The 21016-nt window shown below is 51.4% G+C and overlaps 10 protein-coding genes across 10 annotated transcripts; 6 read left to right on the plus strand and 4 right to left on the minus strand.

The window, feature by feature from the left end:
* Positions 1–27: 27 nt before the first annotated feature.
* HO173_011549 (uncharacterized protein) lies at positions 28–751 on the plus strand (the record flags this gene model as incomplete). Its single annotated transcript, XM_037313429.1, has 2 exons — positions 28–85; positions 468–751. 2 exons carry the CDS (start codon positions 28–30, stop codon positions 749–751), a joined length of 342 nt encoding a protein of 113 aa, XP_037159701.1.
* A 231-nt stretch (positions 752–982) lies between these two features.
* On the minus strand, positions 983–1262 carry HO173_011550 (uncharacterized protein; the record flags this gene model as incomplete). Its single annotated transcript, XM_037313430.1, has 2 exons — positions 983–1167; positions 1220–1262. The coding sequence occupies 2 exons, from the start codon at positions 1260–1262 to the stop codon at positions 983–985; spliced, it is 228 nt and encodes a 75-aa protein (XP_037159702.1).
* A 681-nt stretch (positions 1263–1943) lies between these two features.
* HO173_011551 (uncharacterized protein) lies at positions 1944–3369 on the plus strand (the record flags this gene model as incomplete). Its single annotated transcript, XM_037313431.1, has 4 exons — positions 1944–2475; positions 2653–2853; positions 3049–3198; positions 3296–3369. The coding sequence occupies 4 exons, from the start codon at positions 1944–1946 to the stop codon at positions 3367–3369; spliced, it is 957 nt and encodes a 318-aa protein (XP_037159703.1).
* Positions 3370–4446: 1077 nt separating this feature from the next.
* HO173_011552 (uncharacterized protein) lies at positions 4447–4683 on the minus strand (the record flags this gene model as incomplete). The annotated part of the gene is made up of 1 exon (XM_037313432.1): positions 4447–4683. The coding sequence occupies one exon, from the start codon at positions 4681–4683 to the stop codon at positions 4447–4449; it is 237 nt and encodes a 78-aa protein (XP_037159704.1).
* Positions 4684–6751: 2068 nt separating this feature from the next.
* HO173_011553 (uncharacterized protein) lies at positions 6752–6982 on the plus strand (the record flags this gene model as incomplete). The annotated part of the gene is made up of 1 exon (XM_037313433.1): positions 6752–6982. The coding sequence occupies one exon, from the start codon at positions 6752–6754 to the stop codon at positions 6980–6982; it is 231 nt and encodes a 76-aa protein (XP_037159705.1).
* A 1039-nt stretch (positions 6983–8021) lies between these two features.
* HO173_011554 (uncharacterized protein) lies at positions 8022–9458 on the plus strand (the record flags this gene model as incomplete). The annotated part of the gene is made up of 2 exons (XM_037313434.1): positions 8022–8259; positions 8413–9458. 2 exons carry the CDS (start codon positions 8022–8024, stop codon positions 9456–9458), a joined length of 1284 nt encoding a protein of 427 aa, XP_037159706.1.
* A 613-nt stretch (positions 9459–10071) lies between these two features.
* Positions 10072–12256, minus strand: HO173_011555 (uncharacterized protein; the record flags this gene model as incomplete). The annotated part of the gene is made up of 2 exons (XM_037313435.1): positions 10072–12020; positions 12091–12256. The coding sequence occupies 2 exons, from the start codon at positions 12254–12256 to the stop codon at positions 10072–10074; spliced, it is 2115 nt and encodes a 704-aa protein (XP_037159707.1).
* Positions 12257–14122: 1866 nt separating this feature from the next.
* HO173_011556 (uncharacterized protein) lies at positions 14123–15519 on the plus strand (the record flags this gene model as incomplete). The annotated part of the gene is made up of 4 exons (XM_037313436.1): positions 14123–14301; positions 14359–14602; positions 14653–15095; positions 15165–15519. The coding sequence occupies 4 exons, from the start codon at positions 14123–14125 to the stop codon at positions 15517–15519; spliced, it is 1221 nt and encodes a 406-aa protein (XP_037159708.1).
* A 311-nt stretch (positions 15520–15830) lies between these two features.
* HO173_011557 (uncharacterized protein) lies at positions 15831–16244 on the plus strand (the record flags this gene model as incomplete). Its single annotated transcript, XM_037313437.1, has 1 exon — positions 15831–16244. The coding sequence occupies one exon, from the start codon at positions 15831–15833 to the stop codon at positions 16242–16244; it is 414 nt and encodes a 137-aa protein (XP_037159709.1).
* Positions 16245–17237: 993 nt separating this feature from the next.
* Positions 17238–20707, minus strand: HO173_011558 (uncharacterized protein; the record flags this gene model as incomplete). Its single annotated transcript, XM_037313438.1, has 19 exons — positions 17238–17360; positions 17452–17514; positions 17569–17674; positions 17842–17890; positions 17961–18006; positions 18067–18276; positions 18360–18630; positions 18713–18892; positions 18940–18975; positions 19023–19362; positions 19417–19555; positions 19635–19662; positions 19737–19768; positions 19923–20049; positions 20126–20218; positions 20269–20319; positions 20369–20442; positions 20504–20633; positions 20685–20707. 19 exons carry the CDS (start codon positions 20705–20707, stop codon positions 17238–17240), a joined length of 2121 nt encoding a protein of 706 aa, XP_037159710.1.
* Between the last annotated feature and the right edge of the window lie 309 nt (positions 20708–21016).

A 21016-nucleotide genomic window follows, 5' to 3' on the forward strand; every position in this document is an offset into this window, starting at 1 on the left:
TATTCCATTCGCCAACGTCATAGATTGATGCGGTTCGAAGATTTTCGTACGAATACAACCGAGACAGCGGCGGTTCATCCAACTCGTTCGTCCACGATCTTCTGTTATCTGCCCCATCCTGCAAGGATATTCTTGAACGTCCCTCGTCTCCGCCCTCTTACCCACTGCATAATCCGTTCAGACCTCGCCCTGCTGCTCCTCGCCCATCGTCTCCACCGTGTGCTGCTCCATCCCCAAAATCTTGCAAACCCCCATCCAGCACATATCAATAACGCCGTTCCCAGCACCGCGACTACCACGCTGAGGAACGTCCTCGTACTGACTTTGCATCCTAGCTCATTCCCTCTCAGCTCCCATCTTTCATCATTCAGCGAGCAGATATCCGGATCATAGATAGGCGCGAGTAGAGGCCAGGTCGCAGGGTTGGGAACGCAGGTAGAGGACTAATGATCAAAAATCACCATTAGAAGACGCAACCAGAGTGTATTGGCAGACGTACGATAGCACACCAGCTGCAATGGTACTGCGAATGGAGGCAGGAATAGCAATCCTGAAGCCGCCAGCAGTAGGGGAGGAGATAAGCTGGATCGCGCTCTCGATCGTGGGGTATGGCGGTCTCATTCAAGATGAGGAGGGTCTTCTGGTCATCGACTGGCGTGTTCATGACATGACGAACGATACGTACCTCCAGATCAGAGAAAAAGAATGCCCCGTATCCCACGCTCGAGTGAATTTGAAGGCCGCCAAGTGAGGAAGGTCAGCCGAGCGACGCCCTTCTCCCCTCCACCTCCAGTCTCTCAGCCATCAGACGTTTGTCGAAAGAAAGCCTCTCTACCTATGGACCAAGTACACGTATCAGTTGCCGTGACCCTGTTCTCGCATTTTTTTGCGATTTTCGGAAAATCCTCCTGATCGTCTGGGCGCTGCTGCAAGTGCTGCACTCACCAACACAAAGGCAGCTCCGAAGACGCACCCACCATTGTTACTGCAATTGCCCCACGAAGTCTGCCTCCGAATCTACCTCTACCTGGTCTATGCTCGCTGTAGCATGTATCACTGGCACTGCGGGTTTCCGCTTTGACCAAGCAGACTCCGCCTCGTTTGTCACCAGATAGCCTTTGAAGTCGACACCTTCGCCCTGGCCCAAGAAATTGATGACTGACAGGGCTGCGAAGCCATGTTAAGAGGCAGGTTGAACATTCAGCATCACGCCACTTACTGGTCTCTTCACGAGGCTTGACCGGAAGAGCTTGTTGTACCATACTCAAGAAGGATGAAGTAATCACCCCAAAGCTCTTCGAGAGCCTATTCTATGTGCAGTACTAGATCATATGGCTAGAAATATGGGGTGGTTGGGACCCTACTCTCGCTCCGGTGTTATCTGCACGATGTGCTGAGCGACTAGAAAGGAGGGGGAAGAATAGCCCATGGATACTTCGAAGCCAAATCATACTGTAAGAGGCGGATCAATTTGCGGATTCTACTATACAAGGAATGGCCCATGACATCGAAGGAGGGGAAGGCGCTCTATGAGCGGCAGGAAAGACAATGGTGAAGAGTTGTGGAAGGCTTCTCGACGAGGTTGCAATATTCACGGCCTTCGTCACACTCAACCTCCTTGTCTAATCTGCGACGTTATTCGATCTTCAGCTGTTCTCTCCTCCACTTGAAGCGTTAGCACCTGGTCCTCTTGGTTCCCTTGCTGCGAGCTGCTTGGACCTGCTATCTCCCAACTACGTGTAGGTTGAAGCGCATCGTATAGCAAGCGCCATCCGACTCGCGACCCGGTCTCTGTCAACCTTTGTAAGTTTCTGACCGCTGGACCCTTATGCTCTCAAGCGCAGGGTCGCGTCGTGGGTTTTTTGACCGCATGATGTCTGCATCTGGAGTTGCATTTCTTTTTTTGCGTTGTTCATCCCTAAGAATTATTAGAAACCAAGAACATGCATGAGACGCAAAGCATGATTTCTCGTCTCCTTTCCTCCTTCGCGGTTGTATCTTCCATCTCGGCATTCGTATTGGACAACCCGCTACAGCTCCTGCAGGCATCAGCCGGTGTTAACAATACAACCATCATCACCACCACCAACAATAAGAACATCCTCCCACTCTTCTCCCTCCTTCCAAGTCCAAATCCAAGCTCGAATATTCCCATCACCAGCCTCGTCTCCTACGTCTGCAACGGCGACGCCTTCGGCCACGACCTTAACGTCGACTCCTGCACCGACGCCATCCGTTTCCTCGGCGTCAATACAACCCAGCTCAGCTTCGGCGTGCGCAATACAGGCGCCTTCGACATCCGCCTGCCGCAGAGGTACATCAGCACAGATGGGAAATGCGCGATAGAACCGACACTGGCACCAGATAAGGAGCTTGCGATGGCCAGCGCGGAGGATGTGGCCGTGGCGGCGTTTGTGGTGGTGAGGAATTGTGCGGCGAAGCAGGGGGGAAAAGGGGGGATTGCGAAGGATATTGGTGCGTCGGGTCTGTTTCCGTGGCTTGTTTTTTCCCTGTCTTCTGTCCTTCTCCCTCCTCCCTCCTTCCACTTCCATACATACCGTATATCTGCGACAGCAGGCTTGCAACGTGATGTGATGCGATGTGACGCCAATAGCATACTTCCGTCCACTCTCTGACACCCGAAAGCTTCAGGCGGCGACGACAACCTGCGCATCGTGGTGTCCAAATACGATCCCGCCCACGTGCGCTGCTACGGCAAGATGCGCCGACCACAGGTGCAGGTGTCGTGTCAGGTGATATTGGATTCGATGCGGACGAGTAACGAGAATGTCTATTTCGGTCCGCGGGGTGATCCGTTGACGAATGTGGGGTTGCCGTTTTCGTTGTTTTCGGGTTAGTGAGATGGTTGTTCATTTTCTGACTTCATCTTTATTCTGTTTTCATTGAGGGAGAGCCACAAACATAGAAGTCTGAACACCAACCCACCTACATCGAACAACCATCCCATCACTTATTCATTGAAGGGAGGAAGGAGGGGGGAAGGGAGTACGCACCGATTCGCTGACACATATCCCGTGACGGCTCCAGACGACCACAAATGCAAAATGACCATCCGCACCACGGGCGAGGGCGCCGGGTTCACCGACACATGGTCTTGGGCCAAGTTCTGGGAGGTCGGGGTCGCGTTGGCGGGCATGTGTGTCCGGGAGAGCAAGGAGGGCGTGCAGACTCAACTTGGTGAGTCACGTACTCTGTGTGTGGAGTGGGGGTGTGCCGCGGGGAGGGGTTTGCATGTGTAAAATGCAGGGCTAATGCTAATTTGTCATGTGGATAGGCGATAGTGGGTATTTGTACATGGAAGTAGGAGGACCGCAGAGCGAGTTGGAGGGGAATGAGACGGGGAGTTGAGGGCGTGACTACGCGTGTGTGTGTTTGTGTGTGGAAGTAGCAGGAGCTGAAAGGGGGGGGGGGTTGTGATGTTTCGAGGCACAAGCATGCGCCATCCATTGACAGCTAGCTAGACGTACGTCTTGAAAGGAGAAAAGAGAAGGGTAAGAAGAAAGAAAGCATGCTCGAACAGCACCAATACCAATGCCCCTAAGACGAGACAATCGAGGTGTACATGCATACATACAACCTACCTACTCGCCTACCAGATGCTCAACATTACATACCTACATACACACCTTCCTCCCCTTCCATCAATCGCAATAATCAAACCTCGACTCTTGACCAAGTTCAATCACACAGCGTTCCAACCCGTATACATAATGCACAACATCCCCAACGCGCACCATCCATCCATCCATCCATCAACCGTCTCGCTAGTAAACATGAAAAGTGAGTGAGTGAGTGAGTGAGTGAGTGAGTGAGTGAGTGAGCAGGGGGATTCCTGAGAATCTCGAGACGAGACCGATGGACGTGTGTGGTTGGCTGCGTGTGTGCACTGAACCGGACTGGACTGGGGCTAGGTATGTTGCGGACGCTGGAGGCAATTGATGCTTTGATGTTGGATGGGGATGTGGTGTGATGGGGAGGGAGGGAGGGAGGTAGTGGCTAATAGAGCAGCCGGCACGGAGACCTCAGTCATGAATGCAAGAGCGTGGGATGGAGGCGATTTTGTGGGGGGTTTGAGGGCTGTTTTTTTAAGTGAGTGACATAGAAGGGAGAGAGACGGAAGGGGAGAAAGGAAGAAAGAAAAAAAGGAAAGAAAGAAAGAAAGATCCGCCAAAGGTATCCCAAGCACCCAACAGCCTAGTCTTTCCACCCAAACTCAAGCCTCCTTTCCGCAACGCATCCCTCACCTACCCTACTCACCGACGCCCACTCTTCCGCCGCCCACTCTTCCGCAGCCCGACAACCGTGAACCGCCTCCACATCTTCGAACCATCCGGGCTAAGATTACATCGCCTCCCCAGGGATCGTACGAACGAAAATCAGAGCTCACGACAATCACCTCTTCCCCGCCGCCCCTCGCCGCCGCTCCTACGATTGAGACCGATGGCGGAGCGTTGATGCGATAAAGACAGCGATGATGATCCCATCTGCAAGTGTTGTGAGAGGCGGAGGGGAGACACGTGCAGAGCTGTGGGAGCGTGACCGACGGGCTCCGGAGTTGGGGGACTGGGGAGGCAGGTGCCTTTCTGAGACGAGGGCGGCGGCGGCGCGTGCATGTTGTAGATGCGGTGGCTTTTCCAGTAGGCGGCATTTTAGCGTGTTCATGATTTCTTTCGAATGCTTGGCGTTAAAGATGTCCAGCGCACCCCCATAGATTCGAATTACCAATTTTAGAACCACAAGTCGGATTTTGATAAATCTAGCGATGTTAGAGTCGTAAGAACGTTCAATACAATTGACGTGTATGAAGTTTCTAGATATGAACTACTACTTTGTAAGTATCTAGAAATCAAGAAAAAAGATAAATCATCGGTTACGCTGCTTGAGAAATCTTCATCTTTTCCTTGACTCTATAGATTTTATCTACATTAACGGCGCTGAGTTCGCCGCGATAGGAAGTCTGACTATTTGATAGAAAGTTTTACAATCCAGTTATGGCTGTGAAGTTGGTAATCTGAACCCAGGTGGTGTGTAGGAATTTCTGATGCCAAGCATTCGAAAGGATTATGGCTACGCTAAGGTTGTTGTGTTACATTTCTCTCCTTTCGATGGCAGTATGTACGGAAAAGCTTGAAAGTGGTGTTGTCGTGAGGCTTGCGTCAGGGTATCATATCATTTGTGACCTAACGGCCTTTGATATCTGAGTGGGGAAAGACATGGACGCTTCCTGCGCGGATGGAGGGGAGGAACTTTGGATGGGGCGAGTTGGGGAACTGTCTTCAATTCAAGGTGCGACAAAGCTCCCGCCTACTCACTTGCTGCCCTATCGTCCCCATAGCCTCAAGGCTACTTTTAATATCATGAAGCTTCGACCTACCTCAAGATTCTCTTTTTCGACCTCGGCGCTAAGACCCTCGCGGTTCCGGTCGTGTTTGGCGAGATAGATCAAATCGTACTTGCAGACAATGGCATTGAACGAAAGTGTTTTTCGAGAGACGACCGACACTGCCGTTGTGGGCTTTTCTTACAGATGCCGAGGTGTGCAGCGAAGGAATGCAACCGCCAGAGACATGGAGATAGGAAGGGGAAGGAATGATTTTGTGGACAAGGGGATTCTTGAATGGCGACGTCGCTCATCTGGCACAACGCTACGAATAGTAGAGGGTGCGGCAACGAGAGAGATGGGGCCGGGAAGCGGAATCATGTGATCAGAGAAGCTGAAGCCGGAGAGCGATTCTTGCTGAAGGGGAAAAATGTGGCTTGAAGTCATCGGTTTCGAACGCCAGCGATAGCATCACTTATTCCTGGTTTCTCAAACTCCCAATGTATCACAAGCCGCCTTGATATCAAGCCGTACGAACTCATGAACTCGGTAAGGTAGACCCTCCAGACCAAGTAATGACGTTGGTAAGAATCTCGAGGGTGTACTCGTAGCTAAAAATGCCAGAATGACATCGTGTTCGAAGTATTCCAAGATGACAGCGTCTGCACGCAGCCAAGCAAATACATTTGATAGGAATGTGCAGGGTCGCTATTGAATGTATCTTTAACTTCTTGGCACCCTGTGTCTTTTGTTCGATGTATACCTTATTATCATTGTCCTCTAAGGAGGCAGAATCTGAAACTGTATCAAAGGCGGCGCGTACTTTAAATACCCGTTTCCACCACCTTAGCGCCTGCACTAAGCCCCAATGCAGCCATGGCTGCCAACCGGCGCTGCCAATCCGTGTCGCACCTGTTGGAGCGAGTCTTTGTTGCTGGAACATGAGTGGGTGCTGCGTAGTCGAAGGTACGGCATGGGCATGATAATGACGGTTTCAGATGATGCCTGCAGCGGGTTAGGATTGCGAGAGAGTCATGGACGAACGCGGGCTTGGAGTTGGGTTCGTGCCACCACCAACGTGAGGAGCAGCAGTGGGTACAACTACAAGTTGGATGGACCTGCTGTGCCCATTTTGCCCCGCAAGTCATTATCACTTCTTCTGCTGGCCTGTTCCTCCGTCCTCGTTCTGATCTTGCTTTGTCAATTGCGTCCTCGGTACGGATTCACGGAGTTTCAAGCATTACCAATATAATCCAGAATCGCAGGACGATAACAACCATCACTGCCAAACCCACCCACTCACTCATATAATATCCTCACCAGCACGACGACGGACACCCTGACCCTCACCCTCACCCTCACTCTCAATCGAAGACCCCACCCAACAAACAAGCAAACAATCAACCAACCATGCGCACCGCACTCCTCGCCTCCCTCCTCCTTACCCTCCTCGCACCGCTCCTCATCCTCGCCGCCCCCACTCCCATCGCCATCCCCGAACCCAACGACGTCCTCGTCCCCAAAGGCGCCACGCTCAACGCAAGGAGCATCCCCGAACTGCTGGCGCTCAAACGGGCGAATGAGAGGAGGCGGCTGAGTAGTAAGGAGATGGCAGGGGAGTTTCGGAGAGCGGAGACGTAATCCGTGGCGGTGGAGGGAAGGGGGGGACAAGGGAGAGGGATGGGAAGGATGGGTGGAGGGTTAGTGGGGCTGGGTCGGGATGTGGTGATGAGGAGGAGATGATGTTGACGAGGTGGTGGGGGGACAAGGGACCTTGATATGATTTGGGTAATGATATGTTGTTCCCTTACGGTGGAAGGTGTTTGGGGTTGGATATAACAGGTGGTTTGTCTCTCTTTCTTCGGGGCGTCATGGGTAAAGGTCAGTCGCTTGATAATGTATAAGCCGTGGCACTCTCTTAAGCAACAATCCATTGGAAAGGAGAACAAGACTTTAAAGCAAATACCGCTCGTCTATGCTTGGATTTCCGCTCCTTGTCCGCAATCATCAAATACACATACACACTCAGACCCCGTCATAACTCTGACTCTACTCACAGCCTTCCCCTGTTCGAGATAACGCCTCCCGCTCTCCATTTCTCAAGTCGTACGCACCTGCACTCTCATCAAACGTCGTGAGCAAAGAAGTCACCCCGTCTCTTTGACTCGTCAACGGTATCCGTACATACACATCTACGATGCCTGCGATATGGGGAACAAGCATCGCCAGCAACATCGGCTCCGATTAGCTTCGCCCGTCGTGGATTGCGAAAGATTGCGCGTTGAGACATAGAGTACCTTTTGCCTTTGCCATTGCTACGGCTAAGAAAAGAAGCTCGGCTACGACCCAGGTGAGAGAGTTTGAGCACGTCAAACCGGAGCGGCGGGGACTATTCCCCACAGAATGAGAGAAGAAAATATATATATATATATCTATATATATCAAAGGGTCTGTATAGAATATTGCAAACTTCCAAATCCTTCCTATGTGACCGCTCAACCCCCTTCGTCTTCAAACAAAACTATTTACAATGACACTCCACATCCACATCCTCATCTCCCCCCATCGCACAACCATCCAATTCGCCTGGGACTGAACCCATCACCATCACCCGCATCATTCACACCACACCCTCAAACCTCGCAATCCCAGCAGAAAGAAAAAAAATCCCCCATCCACGATGGCCGCACCCTCGCGCCCCGCCTCCGGCAGAACCAAGCACGTACTCCTCCCCGAAGAAGAAGAAGACACAGAAGCGCAGCCGGCAGCCTCCCCCAACGACCGCTACCGTTACGGCCTCCTCGGCTTCCTGCAACGGAGGAGAGGGGGCGGTGGCGGAGGCGAGGAAGGAAGCAGACGATCATCCGCCGGGCTCTCCCGTCCCCCGCTCGCTCCCTCCGGGTCATCTTCGAACTCCGGTACGTAACACGAGTCGGAGGGGTCCAGCGGCCGAAATCGCACGGCCAAGGTCACAACCTCCTTCGTCGTCTTCGTCTTCGTCGCGCAATCACGCCGTCTCAGAGGCAAAAAACCAAGCCCTCCAAGAACCTCAATCGCTGACTCGTCTTCAGGAACGCCATCATGGTCCCGGAAAGAACCCGCGGCGCCCAAATCCGGGTCGGGGACAGGAAGCAAGACACCCAGCAAACCGCAATCGCCAGCTCCTCCCAAAGCGCCAAAGTCACCCAAGCCCCCCAAATCCAACCCCGGACCGAAGCCACCGAAAGGCATGCCACCCCACCACAACCCCGCCGGCCATGTCCCCCTCACCGGCGGCGACCACCCCACACTCCCCTGCACCCACCCGCACGGTCTGAACCGCCTCCGGTGCGAAAAAGCCGACGCGGTCATCGGGACCCTCTTCGCCATCATCGGGCTCTTGCTATCCCCCCTCCTGCTCTACCTTCTCGTCAGAAAGTGCCGACAACGACGACAACGGCGACGAAGTGAACGGAGCAGTCACGACGTCGACGCCGAAGACGGGCTGGAATTAACCCACGACCCCACCGCAGCACGAACGCCAGACCCGTCTCCCGCACTCGCTCCGTCCGACACGCCCAGCCCATACCCATCCCAACCCCCACCGGCCTACGGGCCCCGGTCCCGGAGCCGGAGCCGCGGGGGCAAGGCATCGCGTTGGACACGGAGCGCGAGGAGCAGCACGTCGTCGGATGGGATAGGGACGGCGGTGCCGGGGCGGATGCTACGGGATGGTGTCGCGGTTGTTGATGTGTCGGCGGGGTCGGGGTCGGGGTCGGGGTCGGGGGTGGAGGGTTCTGGATCTGAATGTGAGCGGTGGTACGAGGTTGAGGAGGGAATGTCATCATCATCTGATCGTGACGCTCGTGGCGATGATGGGGATGGGGATGGGGATGGGGATGGAGAAAGGGGAAGGGGGGACTGTATCCACAACGATGATGATGATGATGATGATGATGAGGAAGAGGGGACCAGCAGCACGCGTGATCAAGAAATCAACCAACAATCTTGCCCCTTCTCCAACCCCACCCCGCCCCAAACCGCCTCTCCACCCACACCCGCATCTCAATATTACAGCCCCGTCTCCAGCGCATTCGCTCCCACAGCCAGCGACGAAGACGACTCCTCACACAGTTAGCCGATCCAGCCCCCCGGTTTGTGACTGCGGAGTCTGAAACGGGATTGGTTGAACGGTGGCTATACATTGGCTGAATGGCAAGCAAGGACTGGATGGAGCGAGGTCTGGCGACGAAAAAGAAAGAGAAAGGGACGCGCGATAAGGATGGATGGATGGATGGATGGATGGATATGCAGCGGTTTCTGCGAGGGAAGGATTGGATGTATTTTGACGGGAAGGGGTCAGGGGGGTTAGATTGAATGCAATGCAATGTGAAGAACTCAGTGGTGTTTAAGAGAGATGATCGAATCGATGACAAATTGACCGAAAAGCACCGGATGCGAGACTCTGAGAACTTCTGCGGGACGCGCAGTAGTTGGTGTCCCATCATGGAATGTCGGACGCGTGTCTCTGATGCCTTGCACTCTGAAGCGCCACAGGACCGTGATTGTGAGTATCTTGCCAACCTTCTGGTTTCTCTGAGAGGTTTGAAAAGTTTCCACGCATCTCGGAACGCCTACCATTATATGAACGCCGTTTCCAATGCTTGGACGATGACCCCCATGCTTTCGTCCTATGACGCCTCCTTGTATCCGACGCCAAACTCTCGCAATTGACCCTGCCATTTCATTTCCTATACCTCCTGTCCAAATTCATCATGGAGCTCGTCATCATCCCGTGTGCCAATAAAAGCGCGGTTGACAAAGGTGAACCAAACCTTGTTGATGGCCTTCCGGTGCTTGTGTTTCTTGCCGTGCTTCTTATGCTTTTTCTTCGATGCAGCGAGCTCATGGTCTCCGCAAGCTACCATGTCCACGTCGGCATCCGTGGCAGCTGAGTCTTCACCGTCGACATCTTCAATACGATCGCTCTTTGGGGGCTTGTACTGCCCGATCCGTCCCGCCAGATTAACGTAACTCCTCACGGTCAGATCCTTCAATCCGAAGACTGAGTCATTCCGGGTATCATATTCGATCTCGTACTTGAACTTGTTGTGATGTCTCAACTTGTCCTTATGCGGTATTTTCCCGCGGTGTTTGCCATTATGCCATCCTTCTTCGCCGACAACCTGGTCTTGCCCAAAGTCGTCGTTGATGCGGGTGAGGTTCGCAAAGTACTGCTTGTAACCAAGCAACGATAGGGTTTGAGGGGAGTATGCAGGTCCAGGAGGCGCCGACTTGGAGGGTGGTTTGGGGATGGTGAGTTTAGGCTTCCTCGTCTTCTTTTTCTTGCCTCTTTCCTTATCGCTTTTCTTTTTCTCGATCTCAATTGAGTCCTCCTCGGCTTCATCTTCTATGAAGCAGTGAGCTTCCTCAGCTTCCTGCAGTGTCATCTTCTCATGGCAGTTTGCGCGCGCGACTGGAAGGTTCTCGAGGCCCGAAATATTATATTCAATAACCCTCAACGTAGGAAAGTAATTTGGGACAATACTCGGCGAGACTAAACTGACGCTGTAGCGTTCAGCCCACTGTCCGCCAATCTTCTCCAGATATTTCTCTTCCTTCGTCATCTTGTGCTTCTTCCTTTTGTTGATGCTTTCGAATAGGTCGTAGAAGTAGCCAGAGCCAGAGCTTGATTTTGATTTTGATTTTGATTTTGATCTTGATCTTGATTTCGTCTTTGGGGCGTCTGGTATCTGGGACCACCCCGCGCGCAGCTCCGTCAAGTAATCGGCATTTGATTGAACAGTCAGTTCGTCATCAAGAGCCGTTCGTGAAATAGAATGCCTCTTGCCTCTCAACGCTTTGTTGCTGATGTCCTTGTGGTCCTGAAGCAAGAAGTGATCGATGTTCATGTGCCCATATAGTGACCCGACGATCACATCTCGGTATTGCTGTAGCCAAAGGGTGTATTTCTGCCAGCACGTCTCGTCCCACAGCAGCTTTGCTTCTGTCCTTGCTGGCGGTACGTGTCCCATCAGCAGAGCCTTCATGCCTCTGTTGCGCACGAATTGTAGCTGGATCCTGAGCCACTCCATCTGCTGGTAACCTGGCTCAGATCTATCGGCGCATCCGTCCACTGCAGTGTTGTGTTCAAATAAGTACATGGTGTTGAGGCTGAAGACCGCAAGATGGTTGGGTATGACTTCGACGGAAAACCATCCTCCAGTTGAGAAGCCATGTCTTTGCTCTTCTGGTATGAACTTCCTCCACACACTCAGATACTTCTGCGTCCACTTGTTGGACCCAGGTTGCATGATGTTGTGGGGCATAATGTCGTTGTTCCCAAAGTTCGGAACGATCGGTATAGTGAGGTCGTTCTTAGGGTCCGTATCATCCTCTTTGCCAAAGACTTCTTCGAACTTGTTTACCAGCAGCTTGTTCGTTAATATAATCTCCTGCTCTGTTCTCGGTATTTCCTCGTCCGAATCATGGCGTGAAGAGTCTCCCGTCCAAATGACGAAGTCGATCGTGTCTTTCAGGTGGTCGTTTATCCATTTGAAAGTAGCGTTGACTAGGGTTGTGGGGGAGTCGCAGTCTGTAGTCTCGGCGCCGAAGACTCCAGCAGGTCCATTGCCTCGATGGCAGGCTGCGTCTGCCTCGGTGGAGGAGTGGATTTCGTAGAATGGATCCGGGTGGAAGTCTAGGCGCACATCAGTGCCCCAATACCTGCAGTAGACTGGACGCCGTTCTGATTTAGGAAGCTCTTGTACCTGTGATGTGTAGAAATCTTCCGTGCAGGGCCTTCTCCTTGACCAAGTCTTGCGAGGGCGCCCTTGGTATTTCATCCAGAGACTCCGCTATCAAAGGTTGTTGTTCCGTCGGAAGTGCGATGCCATATCTCAGAAAGAGTGCAAATGCCAGCCAGTGAAGAAACATTTTAAGGAATGAGCAGCCGGTTGCTCGGCGAATTGCAACTATTGAAGGAGAGACAAAGGTGGCACCATCAGAGCAGACCTATAGCCTCAGCGACACAACGGCCGTCACAGCCTCCGGCCGACGAACGAAGGATTGTGGATGACTGCTGCTGCTGACTGCTGAGTAGCAGCTAAAATCCGGACTGCTATTCTTGTAGAGTCGTAAGTCGAGGACAGACCTATTGGAGGGAGGACAGCAGGGATGATGGCGGGGAAGCAGGCTCGGGCAGGTATGATTGTCCCCTGGTTCACCAGTTCGACTTGAATCTTTCTTCGACGGCGATGGAATGTTGAAGATACTCCAGAGAAAGCGAAGAAGTTATTTCGTCTGTGTATCATCAGATGGAAGAGCACGCGATCAGAAGTTTCCCCTTCCACGGTGACCATGAGGCTTGAAGGCATCAGCAGGCCTTTCGACCAATGCTTTCGTCCGTTCGGGCACGTGTAACCAACTTAGAAGCACAAGGCAGCATTGGCGCACCATCTACGGCTCCAACATCCAACATGGACCGAACGCATCCGAAAGTTATGCAAGAAGAAAAGTGCCATTCTACTGATGCAGACACGCGCCTAGAGCCTGTCCACCATGTCTTGCTTTACAAATATTCTTATACTGCTGTTCTTTCAAAGAACACCACCAGCAGCGCGACTCCTTGATACAGCGCAAAGGTCATTGGAGATCATTAGCGAGGAACCTGGAGGCCTACTCAGCTGCACGCGAAAAATAAATGGAATAAAGCATTCACCGTAAGAAACGGGCTGCATGACTGCACAGACAGCTTGTAGTTTAGGATTGGAGAAAATGTACTCCATCATGTGCTTCATGACAATCAAAAGGGGCTTTCGGACTCTTCTCCTGGCTCTTGATGAACATCTTCTTTTTCTTGTGGCTGAAGTACTTGCAGATGCTTCTATCCTCTCCATCTTGCCACGTGCCTTGGTTGAGCAATTCAAGTCACTCAGCTAGCCATCTAGTTTCATTTCCTGCCACCACTTCGCAGGCTTCAACATCACTCCTTGTCCTCCTTTTCTCTGTACTTGACTTTTTGCCTGCAGTGACACTTTTGAATGCTCATCTAAATGCAAAATGCCTAATTTTACTATTTTCGTTCCTTCCACCCTCAAGCGCTTAGCAAGGCCACCATTAGGTTCGTCCTTCATGCAGCCTGAGAGAGTGTACTCTGTCTAAAAGGGCTCCTTATTCCTCTAGAATTACCAAGACCGTTGCAAGAACAGAACACGGTCCAGCATGTGCCGGGAGTTAAATGTTCGGAAAGAGATAATCTTAGGCAGCGGAGAAGAAGGTACAACAAATAGTATGGAGAAGTCCTCGTGATGGACTGCCTCTGGAATGCCTTGACCTAATCGAGATTATTCCCACTGATTTTTGGGTGGGGTGGGTACCTGCCAGGGTATTCTTGATCAGGTGCGGCTTATAACTTGGCCTTTAAGGAATTTTCATGGGAAACCAGTCTCCTCAATAACTTCAATTCACATGTATCTATAGAATTTCAGCTCGAGGTGCTTACCTCAAGAACATCTGGAATGATAATCGAACAGGGGCAGTAACCCTAATCTGCTATTGATCGCCAAGAGATAATCTGATATGTACTTAACCGATCTCGGAAAGACCGATGCAGGGTCCAGACAAAATTCGGCTAGTGCAGTGAATGTTTCTGTAGAACCTTAAACACCTCAGCTGAGAAGGCGAAAATATATGACTTTGTAACCATCACCGGTGACCATGGTCGACAACATCACACACACTTTCTTCCTCCTCTAAAGAATTCGCAAGAATCTCACGAGAACATCTCAGCTCTCCATCAAGATGCCTGCAAAGAGCGTGCACCAGAATGGCCTGGCCACGACGAATGGCAGCACAGTGCCCGTCTTACCCCAGGTGAAAGAAGCCATCCTCCAGCGTGTCCCTGTACCCGAACCAAACTTACCTACAAGCATATTGCGTGTTGTTATCCTGCTCGTTTACTTTTGGACATCTTCGATCATGTAAGGCTTATGTACAGAATGATCTTGGCTGTCACGGCCAATGCTGAATGTTTTCAGCATAGGAACCACCCAATACATCGGGACGCCGCTCTATCTGATCAACAAAGACTACTACTACCGCTTCATGGCCTTCACCAAACAGTGCATGACGCTCTTAGTCTTATCCATGACCCAGTGGTGGACTACGACCACAATCCATGTTAGTGGCGACGAGAGCGTGCAAGACCAGATCCACAGGCTTCCGGGTGGCCACTTGCAATGCAACTTCGCTTCCCGCATGGTTCTCATCTCAAATCACCAGGTTATACATATTCTTCTGCTGCTCTGCGCGGACTGACATTCTGCTCTCAGCTTTACAACGACTGGATCTACCTCTGGTGGACCGCTTACATCAATCGCCCTGTCAACCACGGCCATGTCTATATCGTCCTCAAAGAATCTATCATGTACATTCCCCTCGTAGGTCTCGGTCTGCGCCTGGCCGGGTTCGTATTCATGTCTCGAAATATGAAGACTGACACCCCACGCCTCACCCGGCGACTCGGCCAATTGACGAGACGGAGCAACGGCGGTAAAGGAGCGTTGCAGCCAATGTGGCTGATGATGTTTCCCGAAGGCACTAATTTGAGTAAGAATGGGAGGGCGAAGAGCGTCAAGTGGGCCGAGAGGCAGGGCGAGAGGGATCTGAAGTACACGCTCATTCCGAGGAGTACAGGGACATATTTTTGCCTGAAAGCGTTGAATGGGACGTTAGAGTGGGTGTATGACTGTACTTTGGCTTATGATGGCGTCCCGTAAGGCCAAACTCCTCCTAAACCCCTTTCCCAAAATTTGCTTCGTGCCGGTATTGATTATTCCCACAGAGAAGGGCAATACGGCCAAGACATCTTCACGCTACGGTCCACGTACTTTGAGCGACATCCTCAAGCGCCTATCCATATGCATTGGCGACGTTTCAAGGTGTCCGAAATTCCGCTGGAAACTCTCGAGGATTTCCATGCGTGGTTGATAGAGCGGTGGAATGAGAAGGAGACTCTATTACAAGAGCATGCGAAAACGGGTCAATTTCCGTCCTCGATCAATCAAGGCAAGTCCATCACCACCGAGGTAAAACTGGACCGATGGTGGGAGATCTGGCAGCTCGGCGCAGTGCTAGCACCATTACTCGCTGGAGTCTTTGCCGTCTCGAGAATTTTCGGCCAGGTAAGGTCTAGGTGAGTGTATCAAGGTTCCTGCAAGATATATATAGAGATAGCATTAGCATTTGCATAGGTCCGGCGTTTTGCTCAGTCATGTGCACATGATGTCCCCTTTAGATCTTGGTTTCTCAGAGCGTCATGCGATAGACTAGAATGAAACATCGACTCTGATCCGTCTTCAACTTCAACTTTCTTCAGACCTGCTTCTTGCAGCCTTCCGACTGAGTGGGTAAAAGTACACGTTTCTTCTTCCGTGACCCGTTGGACTGCTTGCAATAATACCGCACGAAAACAACAAAGACAGCTTTCGATGACCTGCACGAGGGCACAATGGTTACCGACTGCAAAAAGAAAGTCCGACCTGTTGCACTATCCACGGTCCAAACCCCCACACGACTCAAGCCGGCTCCCAAAACATCCGCATCGCCCTGCAAGCTCCACGCCTCCAAAGACCCCAATGCCAGCATCAATATCGACCCTTTCAACAGCGATATATATCCAAAAAGCCCCCCCTCCCCAGGCAATATCTTCCTCCCCACCCCTCGATTCGCCGCCGAGATACTATCCGCTTGCACAACAACACCTCACACCCCAAAGATCTCGAGACCAACAATCTCCCCAGGTCATCCATCTCCACCCCATCCCTCCCACCGTCCCAGCCAACGATCCAACTCCCACAATCCGTACCATCGCGCTCAAAACACTCAAACCCAGCCGCCCGGACGCAGCGGGACGAACAAGTGAAACGTTGGTGTCGTCACGACGAACTCAAATCCAATGACCTAAAACAATCGACTTATATTCTTGAAAGCGATCAACGGGAAGCAGTGCGCAGAGCCCCGTTAACGCCATGACACCATTTTTTACCGTCTATGAACTATAGACGCATCGAGTGCCGTGGGCGCGTATCGCGGTCCGTCCGGACGATATACATACCGGGCGGTCGGACACCGGCGCGCTTTATCGGGTGTGTGTGGGGGGGGGGGAGGATGTATCAGGGAGATGGGGAGCGAAGGCGCATAGCTGGGATAGGAAGAACGGAACCAGATAATTCCACTTTCCACCGACGGGGGGAAGTCGGGAATACAACGCCGAGACGCCTGCGCCAGATCAGGCGTACAATGGGGAACGGGAAACGGGGGCCAGGATTGCTGAAGATGGCGCTCGGGGATGGTACGGAGGCGTCGCGGCTCGGTTTTACTTTGAGTGGTTTGTGGGCGGATCGGGGTTGCGACAACGTCTGTGGACTTGGACGATGTTTTGAGGTTGCGAGTTTGAGTCGTACGCGAGGAGGCATACGGGGCTGTCTCTGTGTTCGGATGAGGGTTTTGCTGGTGGGGATCACGTAAGCTATGAAGCGAGTGAGGCAGCATCCATCCCCGTGATCGTGGTCCGTTGATGGCGGCGATCTGCTGAGATTCACGGTCAGGACTATCGAGTACCCAAGGCAGATTGGGATCTGGAGCAGATTATTGGCATTTTACGGTTCATGGAATGATCGTTTTTGGAGAATATTGCAAACAAATGGTTTCGATTGGAGTCTTATCTACTTCGAGATCCAAGCCTGACGGCACTCCCTATGCAAGATACAGCACCTAGCTGACGAAATCCTCCGTCGTTAGATATCATCAGGTGACTAACCCTTGAGACAAGTGCAAGCGCGACACTGTCGAGCTCTCCTGGCCGTCGTGACTGCATGGTCTCCATGATCGCCGTGGCCAGGGTGGCTTTCCCACCTCATTCCGCTTCCATCTTTTCGACCGCGGCGTCGATCTTTTTCGCGGGCAAGCTATCGTACAGCGGAGGATAGACGAGGAATCTTTGATCGTGTCGGTGGTCTTCGGGCCCATAGCTTTCGGCCTAATGTACTATGTCAGCAACTATCTCTCTCTCAAGGTTGGAAGGCCCTCCTGGTCCACATTGCCAAGAGACCAGCCGAGGAAGCACGGACGTGATAAGAAGGTGTCAGTGTGCTCATTTTATGGCGATTCACGGCGTAGTAATGGAAGAAGCGCTGTCACGGGCATGATTAGCATGCTGCCCTCAGAAGACTGATAAGCGGACTTACCTTGACTTTCGTCGCCACTTCGCGCGGCGTCATGCCCTTATCGCGTGTCCATTCACGCACAAGTCTCTGAAACATTGAAAAGGGTCCCATCTTCTCAATTTTGCGACTAGTTCAAACAGTCAAGCATTAGCTACCTGCAATGCAAGCCACGAGAGTGAAGAGTCCTGTGATGGCGGCGTCGCGGCTCTCCAAAAGAAGGGAGGACATAATTGATCAGCGCCGAAATGCCCCATCAAGTGCGTAAGAGGTAAAGGAAGGATTCGAATCACATACAGCGATCCCATTACTTGCAAATCCGAATAAAGTAATCCCATATCTGCTTCTTCTTGCAGTCAGTAAAAAACTTGCAGATATTCCGACTAGCGCTTAGCGGCTGAGAGCGGAGTACTTACCGTCAGACTGTACGTAACCGCCTTCCAGAGGCTCCAACTCTGCTGTCTACAAATCGCGCAGCATCAGCTATCAAAGAGATTGAATGAAGAGTCAAGAAACACTCACTGGTGTTGCGGCAAGGAAATCCTTGAGAATGGGAAGATCGAAATTCGTACACGCCCAGGCAATGAATCTTTTAAGATCAGTTTTACTAATTCCTCCGATTGGGTTCACGTCAGCGGAAGAGCAGTCGTAGCGCGTATAATATCCTCGAAGAGCCTCGTCCGCATTTGCTGAACCGAGGACGAGGCAACTACCCCCTCCTTTTCGTTCTCGCTGTAGATGCGTTAGCGACCACTTCTGTCAAGGTTGCGGATCGACCTCCTAAAGCGTTAGGGAAGGCCGAGGACCTTACATACAATTGTAGGAAGCAGTTGACTAAATTCATATGCCGTCACCATTCTACTCCTTGCCTGGATGTTTTGCAGTGCCAAATTCTCCGCCATCGATCCCCCATGAACCTTGAATTTCGGCTCAAAGCCTGTCGCCTTTGTGAAGATGTTCTTCTGCGCATTGAAGACATCGTCGATGTCAAGATCGGTATGATACGAGCCAATTGCTTTCGACAATTCCTTAGCCCTGCTTCTCGTTTCCTTCGATGACTGCGTGGCCATGCCTAAGTAAAGCGTGCTGAGTAGAGTTGAGATCAGTCATCAGGTCTCGCAGAGTTGCAGAGCATGCAAATTCTCTAGATGTCTAGAGATATACCTACTGGAACAAGTTCCTCGTTAGGGCCTCGGCGCTTTGTGGAAGCCAGTCCTCCTTCTCATAGGCACCTGCGATTCGTTGGACGTCGCTGATGACTTGTGCGTTGCCATTCCGGATCGCGTCGATCAGCAGGCGAGACATTGAGCTGACAATGACGGCCGTGGCGCATGAATCAATGCCTCCACTTTTTTCGTTAGACAAAGCGTAGTGATGTAAATTGTTGTGGCATACCTGAGTGGGAGTAGAAAGCCAGCGAGAGAAGAGCGGCTTGATTGCATTAGTTAGATTCGAGTTGATAGGAACTCGAATTCTACCGTAGATAGTCCCATAACCATAACGCTGGACCCAGCGCGATCTCTTCTTCTGGGGCATGAATCTTGATCGGGCATGAAGGACTAATTTTGGCGTTGAAGTCATCGCTTTCTGGTGACATACTGTATGCGGTGACATCGATCCGACGATACTGCTCCGTCGGCCTGACAGCCTGCAAACCACGGCTTGCGCTACAGCGATAAGCTCGGACTTCCTCTAAGTCCACGGTTGCCGTAACGACCTCAACATCGTCTAAAGAGAATTGGGACCCCTGGGCTTTGACGGTCCCATTGCACACGATCATGCTAGAGCCATCATAGTACAGCCGATCACCACCACCGCCTGTAAGCTATCAGCGATTCAACGCTCTCAATGGAAGGATTAAAATTTACAGACCTTTCAAATTTGCGTAGATATAGATTCCACCGCTTTTTCGTGTAGCCTCTAGGATCAAAGCTAGACGCTTGTCAAGCTTCCTCAGCTCATGGTGAGAGGCAGAGCTATTCGTGAAGATCTCAACGCCCTGCAAACCCATCTATGATTTCTCGGTGTTAGCTGCTTGTCTGTACATCCCGGAAGTATTTTGAAAGAAAGCAATGGAGCTTATGGCATACATGTATATGAGGTCCGTCAGGCGTGAACCTAAGTAGTATTCGAAAGTCAGCTCCTTCCTGGCATTGTTATCGCCCAAGAGGAAAGCGCCGAAAGATACTCACAGTTCCTCACACGTTTCGGCACCGATGCACGTCTATACAAATACGACTGTTAGCTGTTTCTCTGGGATATGTTTTGGGAATATGTGACGAGTCTCGAAAGCCATTTTTCATTTACGGTGAAGGTACCCCCTGAAACTCCTGGCGCTGGGACCAAAAAAGAAATTAGGCAGCAGGGATGGCCCGTACATCTGCAGTGGATAAAATCATATCACCTATGGGCACCCGCACAGCCCCTTGACGGCGTTGCATTGATCGGGGCAGAATGAAGTCTTCGCAGAGGCCCTGGCGCCAAGGGGTGAAATATCGCATCTCCCTAATAAAAGATTTGAAGCTTAGCCCAAATTCCAGCGTTTTTGGACTTGGCGATAGACGCCGAGGAAATTGCTAACCGATAATTACCGTCATTTGCCAGCCACAACTTGGGTCGAATGAGCAGAATCTTGCCATCAAGGGCAAGGATCCTGCAATTTAGTCTCAAATTTCTGTACTCCTTAGCAAATCTAGAAAAGCATATTTGAATTGGCAGTCCAACCTATGCATCACTGGGGCTCCTATGTCAAGAAGGCAACCATAACATTCTTTGCTATATTTGATTAGTAACACACGGAGAAGAAGGTGAAGCGCAATTGTACTCATCAAGGATACGGGCCAACATCTCCCATGAGAAGAGATACGTTTCGTTCTCAAGGAAATGGTCCAAACAGTCCTAGATTTTCGAGCATAAGCTACGGTTTTCTGAAGTGATGGAAGCTCCCAAAACGACTCACGTAGCCGGTAATCTCGAGCTCCCCACCGACACGCAGCTTCGCTCCGGCTTTCTTCGCGATTTTGATGGATTCGATAATGCGCTTCGTGTTGCCTTCCCAGTCTAGAGCCCACTGATTCAGGCTGCAAGCACTGAAAGGGGTAAGTACGCAATCGAACGAGGTCTCGAGATAGTGAACTTACGCCACCGTAGTGAGATGACCCATCTTGAAGTGATTGTTCGTATGATGAGAGAAGAGAACTCGAATGTTGAAAAGGCTCAGTCTGCATGAGGAGAGAAGGTCGCAGGAAACACGAACTTTGTTTTGTAAGGCTATGACAAGTTGAAGGTGGAATAGAGTTCTCGTTTAATTAATCCGCAGCCGAGATTCCCCCGCCACGCTCACCAAAATTGCACTTTCTTAATGAATTTATCACGAAACTTGATATCTTCATTACTTTATAACAACGACGAATCAGATTTGTAAAAATCGTGACTGAGAGCATTGATAACAAGTATCTAAAGACCTTAGTTT

The sequence above is a fragment of the Letharia columbiana genome (genome assembly GCF_014066305.1).
Source record: "Letharia columbiana isolate WasteWater2 chromosome Unknown Sc0000063_s0, whole genome shotgun sequence".
Taxonomy (NCBI): domain Eukaryota; kingdom Fungi; phylum Ascomycota; class Lecanoromycetes; order Lecanorales; family Parmeliaceae; genus Letharia; species Letharia columbiana.